The sequence below is a fragment of the Melanostigma gelatinosum genome (genome assembly GCF_949748355.1).
Source record: "Melanostigma gelatinosum genome assembly, chromosome: 13".
NCBI classification, from domain to species: Eukaryota; Metazoa; Chordata; class Actinopteri; order Perciformes; family Zoarcidae; genus Melanostigma; species Melanostigma gelatinosum.
Window position 1 is genome coordinate 20693853 of NC_136646.1, and position 23030 is coordinate 20716882.

At 44.7% G+C, this 23030-nt stretch overlaps 5 protein-coding genes across 6 annotated transcripts; 2 read left to right on the plus strand and 3 right to left on the minus strand.

The window, feature by feature from the left end:
- The first annotated feature begins 4823 nt into the window (after positions 1 to 4823).
- cox6a2 (cytochrome c oxidase subunit 6A2) lies at positions 4824 to 6145 on the plus strand. Its single transcript, XM_079281424.1, has 4 exons — positions 4824 to 4984; positions 5344 to 5419; positions 5710 to 5852; positions 5958 to 6145. The coding sequence occupies exons 2-4, from the start codon at positions 5344 to 5346 to the stop codon at positions 6045 to 6047; spliced, it is 309 nt and encodes a 102-aa protein (XP_079137550.1). The 5' UTR covers positions 4824 to 4984; the 3' UTR covers positions 6048 to 6145.
- Positions 6146 to 6256: 111 nt separating this feature from the next.
- Positions 6257 to 12509, minus strand: armc5 (armadillo repeat containing 5; the record flags this gene model as incomplete). Its single annotated transcript, XM_079281423.1, has 7 exons — positions 6257 to 9004; positions 9166 to 9298; positions 9704 to 10512; positions 10611 to 11496; positions 11774 to 11884; positions 11995 to 12025; positions 12117 to 12509. 7 exons carry the CDS (start codon positions 12507 to 12509, stop codon positions 7501 to 7503), a joined length of 3867 nt encoding a protein of 1288 aa, XP_079137549.1. The 3' UTR covers positions 6257 to 7500.
- A 906-nt stretch (positions 12510 to 13415) lies between these two features.
- LOC306787123 (uncharacterized protein) lies at positions 13416 to 15021 on the plus strand. The gene is made up of 2 exons (XM_079282166.1): positions 13416 to 13569; positions 13842 to 15021. Exons 1-2 carry the CDS (start codon positions 13476 to 13478, stop codon positions 14447 to 14449), a joined length of 702 nt encoding a protein of 233 aa, XP_079138292.1. The 5' UTR covers positions 13416 to 13475; the 3' UTR covers positions 14450 to 15021.
- Positions 15022 to 15390: 369 nt separating this feature from the next.
- Positions 15391 to 17914, minus strand: LOC306787149 (putative nuclease HARBI1). Of its 2 annotated transcripts, none has more exons than XM_079282211.1 (3): positions 17409 to 17914; positions 16850 to 17070; positions 15391 to 16739 (listed from the first exon to the last, which is right to left on the minus strand). In XM_079282211.1, the coding sequence occupies exons 1-3, from the start codon at positions 17709 to 17711 to the stop codon at positions 16025 to 16027; spliced, it is 1239 nt and encodes a 412-aa protein (XP_079138337.1). In that variant the 5' UTR covers positions 17712 to 17914; the 3' UTR covers positions 15391 to 16024. The 2 variants fall into 2 exon arrangements, with proteins under 2 accessions (XP_079138337.1, XP_079138336.1); XM_079282210.1 differs by having other exon boundaries at positions 15391 to 16743; positions 16839 to 17070.
- A 1848-nt stretch (positions 17915 to 19762) lies between these two features.
- On the minus strand, positions 19763 to 22581 carry elob (elongin B). The gene is made up of 4 exons (XM_079281825.1): positions 22542 to 22581; positions 20449 to 20583; positions 20070 to 20178; positions 19763 to 19881 (listed from the first exon to the last, which is right to left on the minus strand). The coding sequence occupies exons 1-4, from the start codon at positions 22542 to 22544 to the stop codon at positions 19769 to 19771; spliced, it is 360 nt and encodes a 119-aa protein (XP_079137951.1). The 5' UTR covers positions 22545 to 22581; the 3' UTR covers positions 19763 to 19768.
- Between the last annotated feature and the right edge of the window lie 449 nt (positions 22582 to 23030).

Below are 23030 nucleotides of genomic sequence, written 5' to 3' on the forward strand. Positions count from 1 at the left end.
TAAAACATCCAGTGTGTCCATCAACAAAACCCAGATTTATTTTACAGCTCAGTACAGCTCACCAGTTGCGGTTGAAGTGTAGTCCATTGTTTCCGTCCCTCTAAAAATAAACCTAAATGTTCCACAGAAAGTACAAAATATGGGAATAAACACAGACTGTGGCAAAGTCAAAACCTCAGTGCCTGTCTAGCAAAACAGCAACACACCTGCAGCTGATCACACTGGCCTCCTAAATTAAATCAATCAAGCATCTAAATCTAGCGCCACGTGGTGGCCGGAGGTGTCAATAAAAACCATCTCCACTAGAACACTTTCATGAACAGCTTCAATCTGGTGAAACAATCAATATCAGTCTTAATACAACAACTCAGAAATAATACGAGTCTTGAGTTGTTTTTTCTTCTTCGCCGGGGGACCGGACCAGTTGTGTTTATTACTGGTTTTATGCTCTTCTTCTTCCAGCTGGTAAACCACTGTGGAGCAGCTCCAGGGGACTTAATATTAGTGTTGAGCTCCATGTAGCGTGTACATATTAAGGGGATGAACACAAAGACCTACAGAGTGATGGTGCTGGCTCACTCTTCATCCACGTCTTTCAGCTGAACCTGCATCTGGCTCAGCAGGTTTTGGTTTTGAAGACATTACAGCAGCAAGTGTAGTCCATCAGAGAGTCTGTGACGACGATTTTTGGTCACGACTTTCAAAAGGTGGAAGGTGTCGTGTGGGGAAACTGCCCTTAAGACTGAAGTCAGATGGAAGAGTTTGAAGGAATAATTAGAGAGTGAAGCGAGCAGCTGACCGACCAAACCAAATGTGAGGTGTGAACTAAATGGCCTGTCAGGGTCCATTCTAATGACGTACAGCATCTTTCCCCAAAGGTCAGGCAACAATTCGCTCTGTTCAAGGATAAAGCTGGTGTTGTATTCGCTTTTTTTTATTATCAACCCATGAAAAGAAACGAACCAACAAGTAATTTATCTCTGTATGACTCTTTTATGTGTTACTTAGGACGATAACATATTTTAATGGAATACAGGAGCTATAGCTGGCTGTGGCCAAAGAGGCAGTAATCTTCTTCACAGAATTAGAAATTCCAATCATCAGATGTGGAATATGACCAGTTTAACGACACAATAAATGATTTTTGGTTAATCAGGTGTAAATACAACACTAGTCACCATCATCACATGAGGTTGACATGGTAAACTCCTTGTTGCCTATTTACGTATCTAGCAGATTCATTCAGACATATGAAGCTTAGGCTCGGTTTTTGGTCTCTTCCAACTCCTGACGGAAATATTTGCTTCCTCAGCTGCCAGATGCTCCAGCTTAGCTTTCAACTTTTTTTGCCGAAAAACAGCTGCCTTCTGAGTCCAAATATGATGCTCAGAAAACAGTGATAGTGAACTAAAACACTAAAGTTGCCAGCTGGAAAATACAAAACAATGAGCTGAAGAATGTTATAAAAGTCTGAAGAGTTGTAAAGAACTAGAGAGTGTACATAAAATATTGATTATAGCTGCTTTAAAGTGTCTTCTGACTGCCACTATTAATGCACAGCCACGAGCAGCCAGTCAGTGCACTGTACATTTCCACTGGCATGATACACTGAAAATGCAGCTCGTCACATAAAACATGCCAGCAATACTTCAGCAAAGTTAGCTTGCTGTGTCAGACATCAACACTGCAGACAAGAAGATGCTGAGCTCTCTTTCCACCCACTCTGTCTGCACGGGACCAGCTGATGTGATGGACTGTGTGTGAGAGTTTTCACTGAGTGACGTCGGCCCTCGCATCGCCTCAAATCCACTGCCATCTCAGACTGTTGATGGTGGATTGTGACTCCTCGTGGTTTGTAGTCTGCAGCTAGAGTTATACAGGCAAGTCCCAGTCTCACTTATTCACATTCCAGTGCGTACAAGCACATTCTGTCGAGATACTTTGCATTATCATACAGTCTTATGTTGAATTAGATAGCAGCAAACCATGGTTTAAAATCATTACAGTTGTGGAAGTGAAAGTGCAAGGTTCATCGTTAAAATGCTTTTGAAGCCGGGTTTGTAAAGAAGACATCCTGGAACAGTTTGCAAGAAGAGCTGAAGAAAATGGTCTCTGTCCAAAAGCGGCACAACTTCAATGAAGAGTTTAGATGTGAGCTGCTATGAAGTGAACGCAGGAATATGGTAGCTAAGTGTCCAGAAAAGATAGAGACACACAAGGCAAAGATGGGACAGACTGTTACAACTGGCACCGGCTGCTTTCACCTCTGTCCAACATCACACACACTTACTGCATTGCACAATCAGCAGCTGTCTTTCTCTTGGCATGAAATACACAGAGACAGGGGTTGTGTGGGTGTTAAGGGATGATGTGGAGAGTAAACTCATCTGAACTCAGTGTACAGCACATTTTTTAATCACTGTTGACGCATGACTTAAATCCCTCATTCTGTAACTTAAGTGGTGTCAAGCTGATCATGAGAGGATGCAGTCAGGAAAAATAATACTTTTGGAAAATCTATATTTCTTTATTTACACATCATTATGCGTGTGTCCACTTTGCTGTGTTGAGTCTGCCGTGTTTCCCCCGGCTGCTTGTGCGTTTATAAAGTCCACATGCACCCACTGATGGAAATGCTGCACTTCATCAGGTTCAGAAAACCTGTTGAATCGGTTCAGTCTGCGCGTGGCCGTCCATCATCCATCCAACAAAAAGGCTGCTGCCGCTGCCGCTGCCGTTGCCGCCGCCGCAGCCGCAGCCGCCGCCGCCGCCGCCACCGCCGCCGCCGCCGCCGCCGCCGCTGCTGCTGCCGCCGCCGCTGCTGCTGCCGGACAAAAACGGAGCTCAGAAGGAAGCTATCAGCTCTGCTAACATGAGAGTGATGTAAAAGAAGATAACGGGAAGCATGTCATTGATTTATTTAATTGTACTTTAAACTAGAAGTTAAAAGTATCAAACAGATGTTAGGTCACAACTTATAAAGACTATTCATGTAAATAAATGTGTGCAGGTTGGAAGACCGATGGAGTCCAGCTGCACACCTGCAAACCTCCGTGTGTCTACCGGCCAGTAAACGCCCGTGCGTGGAGTCTTAAGCTGATGCGGTGTTTAACTTCTGCCCACAATAACACAAGCGCGAGACATTCAGACTGGCTGCTTGCATGACTGGCTGACATCACTTCTGGCTCCGGCTGCTGTTTGCACTGCAGCCTGAAGTCGCCCAGACAGAGACCACAACGGCATTAAAAATAGTGTGAAAATCAAGAATTAACACTCAACGGACCGGACAAAAATAACATCAAAACGTGAGACAGTGCCTTCGTGTGAAGATATTTCAGAAGATACTTCAAATCATCTATAATATTCCACTAAAAGTATTCAAAGTAAAATAACTCATGAGGCAGAATTGCTCCTTTCAGTAGTTTATCAGCCTGGAGCCAATTTTAGATACTTTATACACTACTTGAGTTTAGTACAAACTAGTATGTTTTTTATGTAAAAAGTAACTAAAGCTGTCAGATTAGTGGAGTAAAATACACAAGATTTACCTCTGACATGTCTGATATCTCATTACATTTCCATTTGAAACTGTAAAATTGACTTTGCTCCTTCAAATTGAACACTTCAGGTTCTGTGCAGGTAAACCAGCTAAAATCCAGATGTTTGACACAACTTTTATTTTAAAGGCTGTAGGTTTCAGAGATGAGGCTGTGCTACACCAATAACTAGAGAGGCCAAAGGAGCGTTCAAGGACAGCGTGTTCAAAGCAACACTACTCTATCCAGTGGATAGTTTATTTCAAGGTAAACCAATTATGTTTTAACAATAAATAATCCCTTTTACTTGTGTTTCTTTCACATAAAGTCACAATTCTAGCCAAGCGATCAAACGACTTTGTATGATTTCATGTCTTCTACACAAGCTTTTCATGTTCTATACTAAACTGCCAGAGTGAAAACTTGTGTACCTGAAACACTTTGTTTGTATACATTAAGATTTAATTTGTGTTGTTTATTCACATTGCGATTTACAAATGTGCACATAATTCACATTCATTATGGCTTTGGGACAGCAGTGTAATACAGTACAGGCTTTAATATAATACATAATAATAATAATAATAATAATAATAATAATAATAATAATAATAATAATAATAATAATAATAATAATAATAATAATAATAATAATAATAATAGATGTTCTGATCAACTTCATGATTTTTCTCATTAAACTTACATATATTATTATGTTTTAATGACAATATTTTTATTGTATTCTTCTGTGAAGACAAACCAGCTCAGAAGAAACTTCCTGTTCAAACTAAATATGCGAATATAAAATGTTTAACTTGAATATAAAATGTTTAACTTTAACAAGAAGTTATTATATGTGTGAAAGCAGACTGTGTTACATATGCCTGTGCACTATTTACAATTGTAAATATCACTTTTATTGAAGTAGTTTTTGCACAGGAGATGTAAATCCTACAGGACTTTCCTCAGAGGTGCTTTAATATTTCAGGATATCAGTGTTCATCTAATCTTGATTACCAAAAGCACTTATAATAGTAGATGATTAAAACTTGAAACATGTAAATAGAGATTATGTTGCACATGTGACGCACAGCTGATCCGTGCTTTCAGTGAACTGAAACTCAGGAATAACAAAGACAGGATTCCTCCATTAATATGGATTAATCAGCCCTCTGCTCTTTGTAATGCAGGCTGAATGCCGTATGCAGCACCACCACACTCCTCCTCCCTCTTCGTCACATATCAGCCTTTGCACTTGCCCAAATATAAACTAAGTTTCTTGGCGCATGGACAGATTGAAGTAGGGAGGAGTGTGACACTCTCAGTTAAGCTCAGGACAGACTGAAGGGCAAACAAGCAGCAAGGACAAGAAAATAAAACGAAAGTGGAGTTTTCCAGAAAAATAAGAGGACATTAAAGCATATTGAATACTGCCTGCCTGAAGAACAGTAAGTTTTTGCCTGATTTTCTTGTATTTATATTATTTTTAAATACTTGATACACTACTAGTAGGCCCAGCCTGCCTGCTGTTGTTTGTTTGTAGAGGGCCATATGACAAATGACTCATTAATTCTGCACATTACTTCACATGTGAGACATGTGTGATGTTGAAATAGCAGTGCACAGGTTCCCTTCAGTTAATGTCGTTATTTAAACATTGTTCTGCTGTGTTTTGGCTCAGTGTAAAGCTCGTGAAGGCTGCCTTAACATCAAAATAAACAGAAGAACCAACACCTGTCATATTTTCTGGTGCATAAGATTGAACTGAACTGCGAAGGGTTCTCAATCCTTTTCTCCGCCTCTACAGATGTCTGTGTCTCCAGCTGCCTTGGCTGCTCGACGGGTGCTCGCTGCTGCGTCACATTCAAGCCATGAGGGAGGAGGTCAGTGTGTCTTTACTGTTCCCCTCAAACCAAAATGCATCAACGCCTCCAGATTCAGAGCTTCTGCCCCTCCGAGTCTCGTGTTGAACATTAAGTGAACGCCTGCAGAGCTGGCAGGGAGCCATCCTGCACATTCATTCTCCTTGGCAAATGATCAGGAGTCCTATTTTATGATTGATATGCACTCTGTAGACGAGAGAGACGGCTGCTGTCGGTTCATTTTCTCCCTTCCCCTCTATGCCTTATTCAGTGCTCCAGTCATGCACTTCCTCTGATTCTGTTTTCCACAGCGAAAACCTGGAAGATCCTGACCTTTGTGTTGGCCTTACCTGGTGTTGGTGTGTGCATTGCCAACGCCTACATGAAGATGCAGGCACACTCCCATGACCAGCCACAATTTGTGCCATATCCTCACCTGCGTATCCGCACCAAGGCGAGTCTCAAACCGCCTGCACCGAGATGTGTAATCTTATGGGATGAATATCAGTTGTTTTTGTCTCCTGTTGTTGACGTTCCTTGTTTTCATGTCTCCTTCCAGAGATTCCCGTGGGGCGATGGAAACCACTCTCTGTTCCACAACCATCACACCAATGCTCTGCCCGACGGCTTCGAGGAATCCCACCACTGAGGATCCGCCGTGTTCTGCTGCAGTCTGCAGTGTACTTGGCTTAATTATACTGACCGAGGGGCCACCTACACATGAATAAAACCACTTTGTGTCATTTATTTTGTTTTGACCTCACGGTGTCTATTTAAATATCAACACTAGGGGGCGGCAAAGATCCTGCAAATAGGAGATTTCAAAGACTAAAAGAAGAGGCTGCTGATATTTGAGATGTTTTAGAAAGTGTAGAGTGCTGCAGAGATGATGTATTTCTGTAGGCCAACCTGGAGGTTAGCATCACACTGGCTCCCTCCACATAAAGCCTTATAAATATTTTAGTTGGATTTTAGATTTTTGCAGAAAATAAGCTCTGTGGCAAACGAACGTTTATGATTTTTGAGGTGTGAATGCAATCTGCAGAAGTAGAAAGTTTACGTTGAGCTTTCAACAAACCACGCCAGTCACATGACTTCCACCACTACACTTCAAACTCGTAATTTGAATTTGCACGCTTACCTCTTCTACAAAAGCCTTTCCTCTTAGCGTGACATCGAGCATAAATGTACAAGTTGGAAAGTTTTAGTTCGCATAGTTTGCAAGAGCTTGAGTTCAAACACAAGATAGTGACTCGAGGCGTGTCCGTGTTCGGTTTTATAACATTCAATGTCCCTGACAGACTGTAGTCTCATCTAGCCATTTGTTAGCAACCACCGGTTTTACGCCACATAAAAGTGTCAAAATTCACAAGAAGGGTTTTTACTTTTTACTGACATATCTCATATCAAAATCTCAGATCTTATTTCCCACTAAATGAAAAGTCGTCACGGCTCGTCCTCTTGAGACCATGAATCTCTAACAAATGTTACGACAGTTCAACCGATGGCTGTTTGACTCCGATGTGTAATTGAATCATATAATCGACTGATTACTGTGGTCGCTCTGCATCCCGACAAGAAGAAACCAGAAGCAAAGTGATGTTCCAACAATATATTCAGTGGCATAAGTTGATATGGGACAGTTGTGATCTATACATTGTATATCTGCTAATCCATATTATCTCTATGTACAAAATAAACAACTGGCTACTAGACCAACCCTGATAATTCCAGTACTTCCAGCTTAATGACATTCATCAAATCCATCTTAAGACTTTTTCAAAAACAAAAAAAAAGAAAAGAAATCACAATGCAAATGTCATTAGTAAATTATAAGACAATTATGTCATGCTTATGTCAGATTACATCAAAACTAAATTGAAATGAATGCTTCCAGTTTGTGAAAATAAATCAACAGTCAGTTCATAGAGCAGGTTTTTCAGGCGATCATGCTGTTGTTATACCTTCCAGACGTTTGATAAAAACGAATACAATGGAAACTCTTCCAGAAGCTGATAATAAGCCCCACAGTCGACTCCCACTTAACCTGCGCCTTCTGAACTCATGCCACAAACAACGCAACTCCATCTTTCCCTCCGCGCTCAGCTCAGAGCTACCGTGGTCAGACTGAGCAGATCCTGTTTCAGAGTCTCTGTACAGTCGGCCTCTCTGGCAAGTCTGCGAAGGAAATCCCCAGCAAGGGAGGAGGACACGAAGGGCCGAGGACAGTCCTGACAACCCAGCAGCAGAGACAGGCAGGCCCGGCCCAGTGCCGGGTAGCTGTACCGCTGGGAAAACCAGTACATCCGGGGGAGGAGAGCAGCCAGGGGCCCACCTCCTCCACCTCCTCCTGAGGAGGAACGGGAGTCCTGAGCTGCTGATTTCAGACGCTGTGCTGAACTTTTCAAGTTCTTTGGTCTCAACCTCAACTCCTCTGGATCTAGTGATTTGTCCACCACTGACGCACGGCCTGATCTGGAGGCTGGAGTGGAACTTTTGATTGTCTTATGGTCCGAAGTTGTGTCGAGTCCTCTGCTGGCCTTTTGAACGGTTCCAGAGGTTTTGTTTCTGTCTGTCTGGCGCTGGGAACAGTTTGGTTTCTTTGTCTGTCCTGGTAGATTTTCTGCTTGCGCCTCAAAACCAGTCAACTCCAACTCGGATGTTCGATTAGCCAGGTTCTCCTCGGCAGACTCGGTGCATTCATGGTCCATTTTAGATGCGGCCTTTTCAGCCCTGTCCACCGCGGAAGCTGATGCAGCTCGACTGGCAGCCTTGGTGGAGCAGGACAGGAGAAGAGACACACAGAGAGCCTCCAACTCTCTCTGCAACTCAGTCACCAAAAATCTGCAAGCTCCAATCATCATCTCGCCTAAAGCGGTTTTCTGGAAAGCAAAGTCTTCTGTTGAGCGACCCCCTCTCTCTCTTTGGCACATCCCCAGTCCTTCAAGGACTAATTTGTCCAAGACCGGACACGGTCCTCTCCTCTCGTCTTCATCACCTTCCCTGGTCCTTCCAGTGTCCTTGGTGAGGCGACATCCATGCAGGTAGTGGAGCACCGGCAGCAGCATGCCTGTGCTGACGTCTTTGATGCGGATGGCTTCTTCCACATTACCCCGAGCTTCTCCAAACCCGCCTCTCAACAGAGCCCAGAAGTACTCAGAGCCGACCCCGTTTGTCCCCTCCCCCCCGGCCACTGCCTCCCTGCTGGCTCGGACCTGAGTCCCGTCGTCCAGCAACAAGAGGAGGTCAAAGTTGGAGACTCCGTAGGGACAGGCGTCGGCCAGCCGAGGCCTTTTCGAGGGAGGGGGTGAAACTTCGTCGTTTTCACTGACCGACTGTGTTGCGACTGGACTCGGATGTTTTTTCTCAAGCTCCATTTTGACGCCGACCGTCAGGGTGGACAGGCATCCGATCAGTAGGGAGGAGAACAGCGAGTGGAGCTGAGAAGTCCGGCCTGAACGCGAAGAATTTAACCAATCGGAAAGAAACTTCCCACCTTCGGTGGACTGGTCTTCATCCTCATCATCCTCATCACAGCCAAGAGGCCGCAGAGCCAAGAGCAGCCCGCCGCTGTCCAGAAGAAGCTTCTTCAACAAGGACTTGTTGCTGTCGGAGGAAAAAGAAGGTTACTAAAGACGAAATATGATCACTTGTTAGCAGTTAGCACTTGTTAACCAGATTAGCAGCACAACAAATGACAGCAAATGACAATTTCCATAATCTTGTGATATTCCAGTGATTAGTTACAGACTCTATCTACTACTCACCTGCTGATTAACGGCAGAGACAACGCACAGTTCATCTTGTCGGACTCAGAGCCCGACAGCATCACGTGGGCAACAACCCCAGAGCCGAATCCAGACTCACACTGGACGCGCAGATTACTAAGAAGAGTAAAACCTGCAGAGACAGTCAGCGCACAGTTATAAAATGCTCTTGTATGAAAGCTGGTTCTCGAGTGTTATTTACGTCAGAAGTACGGACGCACCGATCTGTACCGACCTCATTAAGGGCATCGGCCAGACGTGACTGATCCACAATAAATATTTAAGATCAAGAGCAATTGTAGCAGCTCTGTAGCAGCTGAAGGCTGAGATCCTAGTTTACGGTATCTGGACCGGAGAGTTTGCTAGTCGCATCCCTCCTCAAAAGAACTCATCTCAATGATTTAAATAATATACTAACAACACAACATTAATACAGTGTGAATTATCTTTAACCTTTATAAGGCAATGGTAAAAAGGTTGAAGGGTCAAACATATTTTCTAAAGTTACTGTGTTGCAGATGAAGAATCTTTATCTCACCGAGTTGTTTAACTTTGGCTTTCACTCGGTCCGTCTGTCTCTCTTGTCCCTCAAACCCTCCCCCTCTCTGGCAGAGATGGTGACGAATCAGCGCGACCGAGCCGGTTCGGACCAGCGCCTGCAAACAGTTCGGGTTGCAGCTCAGCCGGCAGAGCATCCGGAAGCACCTGCTGCTGGGGTCCTGGTGCTGGGTGAGGTAGTAGAGCAGGCCGGACATGACGCCCGAGCTGATCAGGGCGGCCGATGGGTCGGTGGCGTGGGAGAAGCGCGACAGCAGCAGCAGGATGGGCGACTCGGGCGTCCAGGGTTCGGGGTGGTAGGGGTGGTGGTAAGCGTTCTGGCGGGGCACCGACGGAGGGGTATCAAGAGTGACTTTAGTCAAACAAGCTGCTGAATGAGTACGCTGCCTCCTTCTGTGAGGGGAGGAGAACTTTGAGGGGGAGACTGGTGAGTGGGTTGTTTTAGTGGGAGAGGAGACGGTGGAAGATCTCGGCTGGGTTTGCGGTGTGAGCACGGTGCAAGGTGGAGGACTAGAGGGAGGCGGATCAGTGCTTTTACATGGGGATGACAGTTGGGGCTGGGCCGAAGAGGACACGGGGGAAGGCTGAGCAGCTTTTTTGGAAGAGGAAGAGGCAGTAGGGTTGGATGGAGAAGAGTATTTAAGAGAGGAATAGGAATCGGGGTTTGGAGAGGAAGTTTGAGGGGATGGAGCCGGTGGGATCTGAAGACTCCCCCATTCTCCTTCAGCACCAGAGGAGTCCAGCAGGTCCCCCTCTGAAGAGATCAGTCCCTCAGACACCAACCAGGACCTGAAGAGAGAGCAAAGCGCATGTAGATAAACAATAGAAACTAGTGGAATAAAATTCACAGAGAACATAGATAAACCGGTGCTTTTAATCGTCCATACCTGAGACTTAAAAAGCTCGATGAACAAAGACCTGCTTCCTCCTTCTTGCAGCCCTCAGGAGGAGGAGGAAAGTCAAAGGAGTCATAACACGAGGAGGGCAGGAGCTCGTTGGGAGACATGCTAGAGGAGAGGCTCAAATCCATCTTCTCGGCAGATTGTTCCTCGCCTCTGGAGAGCTCAACCAGTCGTGCGACCAGCAGAGGGACCAGCCCCAACTCGTGCAGCTGCTCCATGGCAGATTCGTCAAAAACAAAGTCCACACAGGCCAGGATGGCTAGTCGGGAGAGGGGATGACTCTGATGGGCAGCCAGGAAGCCGATCAGCACCTCCAATCCACTGCTCTCCTTCACCTTGGCGCGGTTGACCGCCTCCTTGCAGCACAAGCACAGCGCCTTGAGGAAGACTCCAGACTTCAGCGGGTCCCTCTTGACCTCCTCTGTGAACTTCTGAATGACCCCCAGGGACCCCACGAAAGGGCGAAGGCAGCCCTGGGAGCACATGTTGGCCAGGGTTTTCAGGGCCAGCTCCTCAAAAGGTTCACCACTCTGCCCCGACGCCATGGCGCCGAGCTGAGCGAGGACTCCGGACCGGGACACCTCCCTGGCACATTCGACACCGCAGCCCCGGGTCAGCTCGTGGAGGGCCTTGAGAGCCGCCCGCCTCAGCGCCTGGGGGTATTCTGGAGCGATGAGCGGGGCGAGAGCCGTGAGGGTCCCCTGGGTGAGCAGCGACAGGCGGTTCGAGTGCGTGTCCGAGAGGTAGAGCAGAGCCCGAGCAGCCGACTGAGCGCACTCCAGTTTGGGACAGGGCTCTTTGGGCGGAGCAGCAGTGGGGGAGGACGGGCCCGAAGAAAGAGACACACACAGGAGGAGGAGAGGAACACCACCTGGAAGAAGAAAAGAGGATGGTTGTATGACGATACATCTACACAAAAACATTTCACAGATCATATCAACAGTTTCTGCGACCATTTTTCATGTGAATAGACATTTCCTATTTTTCCCAGTACGAGACATAGTTCATTTAGAAGTGTGACACACAAACTACTATTGCGCTGCTACTACAAAAATATATAACTTTCCCTTCAAGTAGCTTTCAAGCTGCATCTCAAATAAGTAATAAATTGTGAAAATGTGAAATAGCGTTTGACATTTAGGACTTACCAGCAGAGTGGATAAGTGCGGAGCTCTCTGGGTCCATGGCCAAGTTTCCCAAAGCCCGGGCTGCTCGGTTCTGGACCGTCTCTAGAGCCATATTCTCCTTCAGGATCTCCACTGGACGGTAAAGAATAGTTTAGAGATTACATGCAATGAATTGTGAAAATACCAAAGATTGCAGCAAAAGTTTAAAAAAGTAATTATTCTAAATGTAAGCGATCACTTACCGACAATATTGATCCCATCAAGCTTACGGACCTGTGGTGGCAGACATTTAAAATGTGAGTTTTAATGGGTGGTTTAATAAATAGAGCTTCCAGTATCTTCTCTATTATTCCTTTTGTCTCACCTCTATGCGTGTCTGCAGCTCCGTGCAGCAGTTTGCTAAGATGCTCAGAGCCAGGTCCAGGGTCTTCCTGGAGCACTCTGGGTTTTTGAGCAAGTCCAACAGGGGCCAGAGACCACCTTGAGTTCTGAACCGGGCAATGCCAGCCTTGTCCCCCTTGATGTGCTGCGTCCGGATAGCAACCAGGGCTCGCCACTGAGAGACCCTGGACCTCTTGTCCCCATCTCTGGCACCGCCAGAGTCAGCCCTGCCATGGCCCTGGTGTTCAGCCCCTGGTCCAGGTTTAGAGAGGTGAGCCAAGCACCAGGTCAGAGAAGCCTCTGGAGAGGATGGGTGACCCTCTCTTGAGGGGGCTCGACATTGTTTCCCGTCACCTTGCACAGGTGATGCAGCCATGGTCCCCTTTGCCTGACAGGCTGCGGGTTCAATTCTCTTAATTGTCCTCTTCTCAGTTGAGACGGACATGAATCACTCTGTGGAGCATCACTGGACGCTCAGTGACACATTGAGGAATTAAACAGCATGTCCTTTCACTTTAAATATTTAGCTTCTTTACTCAACCGGCTATTATGTGCTCTTCATGAGTTCATTCACACAGTTTTTTTTGTTGTTTTTTTTCAAAGTTTCCGCAAAAAAACAAACATTCTGGTGTGATCAGAAAACTACAGATACCATGAAAAAGGAAAGTTGTACCACCTGACGCCGCGCTCGCTGATGGGAGATGGAGTTCCAACAGCTTCGGTCCACTCCCTAAAAAACAGGCCTCACATCGTGAGAAGGCCGAATAAGCGTTATTCTACGTGGTAGACGTGTATTATCTCAATGGAACATATTTTCACACATCAAGTGGCGGATTAAAGCTCTAATGGATCAATGTTTTGTTACCACTGGCCGAATCATTTTTGTGGAACAAAATGCAATCGCCTGTGTTAGCCGCTAACGCCATCTTTAGCCAAACAACAAAACAGGGGCGGTTGAGGGAGGGAGCAGGGAGTGAAGAGGTGGACCGGTGTGATATACGCTGGGAGTTGTAGTTTAAATATCGCTTCCTGTCAACTCCCTTCGTACACTTCGTTCCTTTAAATAACTACAATTCCCCGTGGCAGCGATAAATAGCCGCTTGTCTTGAACAATTCGCAGCGTTTAGGGATTGTAGTTCATCTGGTACACCGGAGTACTCAAACGCCTGTTTGTAACAACGACAACGGACTACACGTCCCAAGCTGCTTAGCAACGTTGTTATAGTCATCGTTTTACTCGATGCGAGAAAAGGCATCGGTGCCTCTGATATGTTGTTAAATTCCTCGCTAGAGACGCACAACTAATAAAAAAAACAACTTTAACTGCTATTATCTTAACATCATGGAGGTAATCGAGACAATTGTGATCCAAAGTACTGAAGTGGAAAAAAAGGAAACGGTTGTGTGCAGCGTGGACACGGATAGAAGTAAAGCAGGTTAGTAGACTACACCATGAAGTTAAACAGGTTTCATCCAGTCAGCGCGTGAAGCGAGGAGGGCCCGATGAGTGCGCAGTCTATGCCTATTGCAGTGATTATAGTCATAAACCGTGACTCATATGTTACTTTAACGGCAACTAAATGTAGTCGTATTACCTCATATTGATGCAATATCAAAAAAATTAAAATTCTTAAAAAAACAGGTAATAGGTTCAATGCAATATCATTTAACAACCAATGACATGATACACCTTTGTTCTCCTCTCTAGAGTTCATATGGACACTGCAGGCCACATGGCACCTTGTCAACACCAGACTAGAAATGGACCCGGCTTTTGATCAGCCGGTGTGCAAGAAGAAGAAACTCTGGGAGTCGGTGGCAGAGAAAGTGAACGCCAAACTGAGAGAGTCGGAGGTCACCGATGTCACCGTGAAGGCTTACGAGTGTGACCTCAAGTGGAGAAACATGCTGGCCACATACAGGAAGAACTCCGAGAGGGCCAAGAGGCTGGGGGCCTCCAGCGTCCACTGGGAGTTCTTCAAGGCCATGAACGAGACGCTGGGTAAGAGCAGGGAGGAGATTGAAGCCCAGCGAAGGGCGAAGCTCAGCGGGACCAGAGTGGGCAAGGCCATAGCCAGCAAGAGGTTCACCCCCATCCTCCCGAACCCTCCTACAGCAGCGGCTCCCTGCTCCACGGCCAGGCCTCCACAGGACGTCCTACAGCTGTACATGGAGCTGCAAGAGAGGAAGATGAACATGTGGGCCCAGCAGAAAGCCCTGGAGGAGAGGAAGATAGAGGCCATCAACAACCTGGCCCAGGCCATCTCCAGCCTGGCTCAGAAGAACAGCACACAGATGTCAAAGGAGGGACATTAGGCCGGAAGAGACGCGGTTTTCTGTTCCAAAAAACTTTTGTCATCCTGCACGAGGAGAACTGTTTGTTATAAATGTTTTTAAAGTTGGTCATGTTGGCACAGTTTTAACTGTTAGTTTTAGGATTAGTTTGGCCGGTCTAAACTTAAACGTGACAACCACGCACTAATCATACCCTGGTCATCTTTTATACTGCAAGCAGATCACATGAAAGTTGTCCTTTTTCTGTTGATGGTCCAATGGATGTAATCATCACTTATTTTTATACCGCCTGCAGAGAGTGAATTACGGTCGGCTGATGTTAGAGAGCAAGAAAAACTAAAATATGACTCACAAATAAGAATATACAGGCCCCCTACCATCACTGCACCAGTTCTTCATATCAAATGTTATAACCCTATGCAAGATTAGACAAAATGAAACAGAAATGATCAAAGGAAGTCAGTTAGACTAAAACACTAATTTTTCAGTGAAAATAACGCAGATATTTATATTTATAATCATTCCCAAAAGCTATCAATAACTATTCTTGAGACACTTGTACCATTAATGTATTAATAATATACACCGTCAGTATGCACAACTTCACTTTGTAATGTTTTCTCATAAACAATCCTGCAATAAATACTACCGTAGTAGTTTTCTACAGAAACACTTTACTTTTATTTTGAAACGTTTACCGGATATATTGTTATGGTAGTGCGTCTGTCTTGACCCCAAGGACTGACAGATTTGGACTGTTGACGCGAGTGTATTTTTAATTATGAAAGTTCACTGCCCTCCAGTGGTCACATTGAGGAACTGCAACATTTTTCCCCGCATGTAACAGTTTAAATATCAGTATAATATATATTCATATACAACTCGTTTATAGTGTATTACAGATAACAGTAACATAAATACTGACGATACTTTTTAAAAGAAAGTTTTGTTGGTCTGGAGATTTATTTAACCGGGAATTGTCACACTTGCATCAAGGTAGATATAATAGCACACATTCACTTCCGGTCATCACTTTCAAAATACATTTGGGTGAAAAAACTTCAAAGAAAAATAACTTAATTCATTGCCCCTTCATTTACATGTTCTTTTTGTCACCCCATGGATTACAAGATCCTGGACAGACTCACTCGCCGTGAATTAAGACTTCTCAGTGGTTATTATTAGTGTTCCTTACCCATGTGCTTTATTGTGCTGTATTACAGACTCACAGGTTATATTGGTCGTTACATTACACGGTACTTCTACTCCGATGAAGACGACCACTAGAAATACACTGGCTTTAACATACATTTACAGTCCTACGGTCTGTTTTGTGCGATTACATTTATTTTTTTCCATTTGTAAAATGTAACATGAGGTGATAATGTTCTGGAAAATAACATTTGTCATCTCTATTGTGGTTAACTACAGTAATAACTATGCATTGCCCCGATTTACTGTGGAAAACTAATAATTCCCACAGTGTAAAAGCTTTAAAGACAAACCTATCCGTCGTATTGAGAGACCCAGAAAGTAGAGATTCTGTTCAGATAGACCTTTATATCAACGAGCCGTTTCCCACCAAACATCCTCACGTCACACGCTTCCAGAATCAAACATTTTAAACAACAAATCTGAGACGGCGTCACGTCTGTGCACGCCCTCTTCATCCATCTCCAACTCCCCCTCTCGGGTTATGGCTTCTTCTTCCTCAACGTCCCCTTGAACCACCTGTCCCATGTCCAAAAACACATTGTGCAACACACAGGCGGTCAGCACAACAGCTCTGGCTCGCTCGTAGTTTCCGATATCCAGATACCTGAGCCTTTTGAACCTGGCTTTCAGGTTGGCGACAGCCTGATCCAGGATGTGACAATGCTCCTCTAGCGTCCTGTTGAAGAGCTCCTCTCTTGGTCCGTGACTTCCTGAGTATGGAGTTAAAATGTGAGCGGTGAGCGGGTAGCCGGCTCTGGCCAGGAGGCAGGAGCCAGAGGGCATCAGTTCAGGATGCTGTTTGAGTTTGTCCCTCAGAGCGCCGCCTCTGTCCACGTCGGATCCTTTACTGATTCTGCAGTGTAGGAAGCGGCCTTTACGGTCGCATGCGAGCTGCAGGTTTAGCCAGGAGTCGGGATGGGCCTCCTTCTTCATCCTCTTCACTTCAGGCCCTGCGCTCTCCACATCGTGTTTCCCTATTGGCAGGCGGATCGGGATGCGGGTGTGTCCCAACACTCCCAGGACCACAGGGACACCTTGCTGCTCCTCCTGCTCCTTCTCTGGACTGCACAGTGGGAAGAGGGCTTCCACAGCCTCCCTGCCTGGAGAACAGAGAGGAACCCCCCCCCCATCATTATCACTTTCAAACCCTCAAACCCTGATCATGTCCTACAAACTACACTGAGGTTTAACCCACCGACTGGCCACCTGATTTGCTTCTCTTCCAGCGTGTTGAGGCGCTCGCAGAAAGAGAAGAAGATCCGATGGATGTTTCCTTTCTCCAGATGGAAGCGGCGGGACACCGAGCGGTAGCTGACCCGCTCAGAGAGCAGCGTGAGGGACAGCAGGACGGTGTGGGACAGGGACAGGCGAGCCCGTCCCGCCATTCGAGCCCTGGATTGAGAGTTTTGAAGCAGGTCTGTGATGCACTGATGGGAGAAAGAAAAGTCCAGTCAGCAGATTCAACTGGTATTTCAGGTGAAACCTCATCATGGATACAAACAAAGAGTTTATCTCACAGCAGGCCATATTTCAGGGCATGATTATTTATATTGTAGGTATCTTAGTGAAGTTCTAACTTTGGGAGATTTGTTTTGTTGTTGACTGTTATTCTTTATTGTTTAATACATTCACTCTTTCGACAAATCTACCAGTACAAAGGAAAACACTGGAGATCATCCTAGACGTGTTTCTGTGCACAAGTAAAATTATGTTAATCTGTAAATGTATTCTAGCAGTTACCATCATCAATTTAACAGACCGATACCTTGATTGCTGCACCGTCAACGGTCCCCAGCGGTTCTCGGGACTCTGGTGTGTCTTCCTCGGGGGGTCTGATGCATGTCTGTAAAACTTGGGGCTCCACACTGGCTTGACTCTGCGGTAAATACACGCATATAGTCGGGGGAGGCTGAGTTTTACATTGCGCTATGAGCTCAGCCTCCAGGATCTCCTCCACCGCCTGGTCCAGCCGCTGCTCCAGCTCGCCCGGAGACAGCGGCTGCCACTCCCGCTCCACCACGTCCAGCACGGCTCTGCCCGCCGACAAAACGCACTCACTGACGTCCATATGTGCCGGTCTATGTCCGCTTAGTCTGCGTTGAGTCAGAGGCCATCGTTGCTTCGTGCAGTGAGCAGAACAAGAGGGCGAAGTTACTTGTAGCCGCCAGAAATGCTAAGCTAGCTCGCTACCTAACGCACGCTGCCTTCAAATGCTGTCGGAAAGTTCGAAACTTTTAGGAACAACGAGCAACTCGCGTCATCGTCTGCAACGTGTTGCTGATTGGAAGTTTAATTCAACGTGTTAAGCATACATTTTCCATTATCTCGTCAAAAGTCGACGTGATGATTTGCTGCTTCTCTGTTTTATGTGATTGTAAATTTAATATATTCTGGTTTTGGACAAAACATGCAATGTGATGTTGTGATGGGCATTTATCACTATTTTATGACATTTTATTTATTGACCAGTCCATCAAATAATTTAGAAAACAAACAAATGTATCTTTAATATGCGTTTGCAGTCCTAATTTAGTTCATTTTCATATCTTAGCACACATTGCTGCCTATTATTATTACCAGTTCTCCCAAAATAAGCGGATACACCAGCAGAACACAAACAAACTAAAGGTCTCCACACAGAGGGAGATAATAAATGCCATCCTCCATTATATCCTGCAGTTACATATTAATTCATCAGTCTGCCATTAACTTCTGTGCTGGCTTATCTTATTGTTTGAGACAGGAAACAGTAAACATTGTATCAGCTGCTGTTTCAAATGAACTGCAAAATCAATACTTGATTGAGTTCCTCAGACTACACATTCAAAAACACCACAGTGCACAGGGGTGAAAAACAGTTGTTTTAATGTTAAATCAGTAAATCACTTTGATCATGTCCCACTGTTTAACAGCCTCAATTTGCAAATGTTAATGTCAACAATTTCATTCCACACCCAGGTCAGAATATACTTTCCTGTTGTAATGAATGGAGGGTTATACTTTTTAAATTGTAGGTTTTTTAGATCATGAGACCCAGTGTTATTCTTTTATTTGATGTGCAGAGTTGATTTCTAATCCCCCTTTTGATTTTAGGAAAAGAAATGTGTATGAAGGTATTAATGGGGCATAATACAACACAAGTTGCAGCATGAACTAAATGGGCAGTGATTCTGGGACAACAGAGTCAAATGTGCAGCCCACGACTCACAGATCATCACATGTAAACTACCCGCTTAACTTCAAACGGTTTAGGTTTACTATGAACAACCAGCCGCACTCATTCAAGTCAGTAGCATCTCCAAGATGTCATCGGCTACAATCAAACATTGGAGAGGAGAGTTGGTTCGTCCCGACCTCTGTTAGTAAGGTAAACATCTGCCTTTTCAACACCAGGTCCCACGACTGAGTGCATTCAGTCTCAGTAACATGTGTGAGCAGCTACAGTAGGAAAACCACAACTACTGATACGGTAAAGTACCAAGAAATGTTCATCTTAGTGCCAGATCTCCTGCCAACAAGTGAATCTATTTTATCTCAGACCCATATTGTTCAAAACGTTTTTGAAATACAGATAGTAACTTAGAAATCCACAAACTCCGAGCTATTGTCGCAACATATATCCAGGCCAAAGACCGAAAAACGTGTTCAATCCTAGCAATAGTTTAATAAAGAAACACACAAACATAAAAACCTAAAAATGTCACACCTTATAGTCTAACTCCCACGTTTAAGCCAGCAAAATAAAAAAAAACACAAGTAAGGTAGCAATAACCTTACCCCAAATAAAGAGTAGAATTAATTAAATACGAGGTACAACTTTTTATGTTCAGCCATTACCAACCCCATGGATGACTGACAGTGTTGCGACAAGTCCGTCAGGTATCTCTGAAGGGTCTTGTGTGAAATGATCAATGTATCGAGCATGCGTTCACCCACTGCAGGACAAATGAACCACTTTGAAGCACTCGCCCTCACGTTCACGACGAGGAGAGTCCGTGTTGGTAACAGTTTGTGCCCGGCTGAAGATCTGTCGTCGGCAAGATAAAAACTCACCCGCGGAGGCATCACAAAATGTAACCCCTCCCTCCCCCCTGTGAAGTCCTCTTCTCTCCCCCCCTCCCTCCCTCACTGTACAGCCTGCTCATTGGCTGTGCTGCCCGAGTCCTGGGGCTTCATGACGTCAGGGAGCTCTGGGGGAGTGGAGAAAGACTCGACCCTCAGCTGCTCAAATGAATCATCTGAAAGTGACAACAGTGAAGAGCGAGAGAGAGAAAGAGAAAGAGAGAAGATCCATCACAGGAAATCAGAGCTGATATCGTTCAAAACAACTGTCTCTGCTCAGACTGGACTCAGAGCGGCTCAATAAAACAAGTGACTGGATGACGCCAACACTACAACACTGTTGACTAAAGAGTAAACTACTTACCACTCAGACGGAACGCTAACCCCACCGTGGCCGGGGCCTGAGGTCGAGCGGTTTGATTTGTAAAGCCACAATTTCCAAGAGTTTGACCGTCATTGAGCATCACTTCATCCTGGTGAAGACATTTCATAAAAGATAAACGTAGCGAACAGCCAGAAGATCATTTCTATCTTCCACGTTTATCGGCCTTTTCAGACGCGGCGTTCAAAGCCTCTGAAGACATTTAGGAGACAGAGTTGCCAGCGCAGTGAAATGGGTGAGGACTCATCGCTGTTGTGAAACTACCGTACTTGCATTCCTCTCAGCCAGCATGTTTGTGTTCAGTTGTTAGCTGTATGTATGCGGTCCACTAACTGGACATTTCACTCATACGCTATTTTACCTTGTAAAGTTTCTGATCTTCAGGGGGCCTCTTTAAAATGCCTTCCACAATGCGCTTCAGCTCATAGACTGTGGTCGACTCTTTGGCGTCGGTGAAGATAGTCGTCTTGTTGCGTCGGATCATTAGAAACACATCCTGAAGAGAGAGATCGAGTGAAGAGGAAAGAGTGGAAATGAGACACCGATGACTCACGAGAATATTGACATCAGAAAAACCACCGTTGACCTTGTGAATGCTTTCCTCTCAGACAGGATGCCGTGAATCTCTGGAGGCACGTTTCGTCTGAAACAAATCAGCCCAGACAGAAGTATGCTGCATCTGTTGTAATAACCGTCGTGTTTTATCCATGAGCCTCACTAAGAAATAAAGATACTTTGGGTGTAAAGTCAAGCAAGTCATAATCTCCTCATTACTGGTCATCTCTGTGCTAAAACCTCCACAAAGTGTCTGTTTGCATCAGCAGGTAGAAACTTTATCTTTTGCTCAGCAGTGGAAGTTATTCAGATCCGTTACTAATACCAAACTGTGAAAATACTCCACTACGAGTACTGCATTCAAACCGTACATAAGTCAAATATTAAACTTTTCCTGAGCTCAGAGCGGTTTGCAGCTTTGTGAGAAATGCTTTTTCCTTTTTAAAAAGTGTATTGAGCTTCAGAAGTAGGAGGATTGTTTCAACACATAAAGGAACACTTCGTCCTTCAGTTCGTCACAAACACATCTGGAGAAACGTTATTTTCACTGGACAGGAAGGGGACGATCAGCTGTAATCTGAAAAATAACTACAGCTCTCACACAAATGTAGTGGAGTAGTATAAAGTAAGTACAGTATAAAGTGTTGCAGTGATAACCACTGTCTGTACTTGCTCGGTAAAAGGTTCTCAGCCATTACATAGAATAGATTACATCGAAAAACATAATTAGAAATCAGTTTAAAACGATATGAAGCAGTGTCTTACAAAGAAACAACTAAACCAATGTCTCCACAGGTGGAATTGGTCGCATGTGGCACTAAATCCCAAGATGATTTAATTTGCAAGTGTCATTAGGCCTGCAAATACATTTGACATGAGACTTCTTAGAACACTTTGTGAGTATTAACTCCTCTAGACACAAACACGACACCATCTAGGTCTCTTAAGTAAATATTAATAGCTACTTGAAGTCTTTGAGCTTGCTTTTTTGTAGTTTGTAGTGGTGAATGGTGGACAAACAATTTATGCTCTAACTAGAGACACGAAGTTAACTTGAGAAAGAAAATGTTAGCATGTTCGTGACTGTAAAATATCTGTCATTTGTTCAATGTGTTTTACCTCATTACAGACAATAACTAAGTATAACTCTGGAGGGTTAGGATGTTTGGCAGCAGTAGAGACTACAGTGACAGTAGTTTGGTGAATTAGTTGATGAGCTCGTGAGGTTCATACAAACAGACTGATCTAGTGTGACTCCATAACGTCACACCGGTCTCTACATTTAAAGACAGGCAGCAGCTGCCAGCTAGCGTCACAACTAGCTAACGTTAGCCTGCAGCTAGCCTGTAGCTCGTGCCCCTCTCCCAACATGTCACCTACTAAACACACGTTGCTGTTGTCTAACGTGAAACTCGCTTCATTTAATTGTCAAAAGCAAGTTGTTTTTTTAATTACACGTTAAGATAACATTAACCGAGATACAGTGGCTACTGACAACTTCTGCTCGTTAGCTTCTTCGTGGCTAGCTAGCCATTTCATCAACGCAAAGTTTGTCAGTTGAGTTTGTCACGTATCCAAAACGATGTGTATTCATATGCGCTTTTGTCTGCGCCCGTCTCGGCTAACCTAGCTGTCGACTCGAGCATTATAAAAGCGATGTCCAGCTAGCTGAAGCGACAGTGTTGACGTTAACCAACGCAAGGAAGCTAACCCATGTTAGCAAGGGTTAGCTAAACAAAGACATCAGCTTCTGGATGGTCGTTTTTTGTCATTAGCCTGGTTCCGCTACTGACGGCAGACATTTTAACGCTTAAATAAAGACTTAGTGACTAATTAAAGTTAAGTTTGTCTCGTCGACGGGCCGTTACATCTGGAGCTGGATCTGTTTTCCTCACTCACCATTTCTTGCGGTTGGTTGCACAGAGAGGGAGGAAAAAAAAACGCCTCCACCGCACAGCGACAACTGTGAGATCACAGCAGCATCAGCCACACCTGCAACTCCAAAACCAACCAGCAGGTGGCGGTACATTCTTCTTCTACCAATCTTTGCTATAGAAATCAACCCTTTCGTGAGTCAACACAGATAACATGACCACTCGTAATAAGATGATGCATGCAACGTATTAGCAGGACACAAGGTAAAATAGTAAAATAGTTAAACAAATAATATTAAAAAATAGTGCGAAGAAGAGGCGAAAAAAAGACAAGAGTATAGAATAATAACAGAGAAGGTAGGCAATACAATCTAATTCCCTAAATTTATTTTACAAATCCTGTAACATTCAGTATATGAGCACATTTCTTATTTTTTGTTATTTGGATAGACTCGAAAGTACTTCCTAAATTCAATCCAGAAAGGTTAAAATGATGAGCAAGACCTCGAGAACT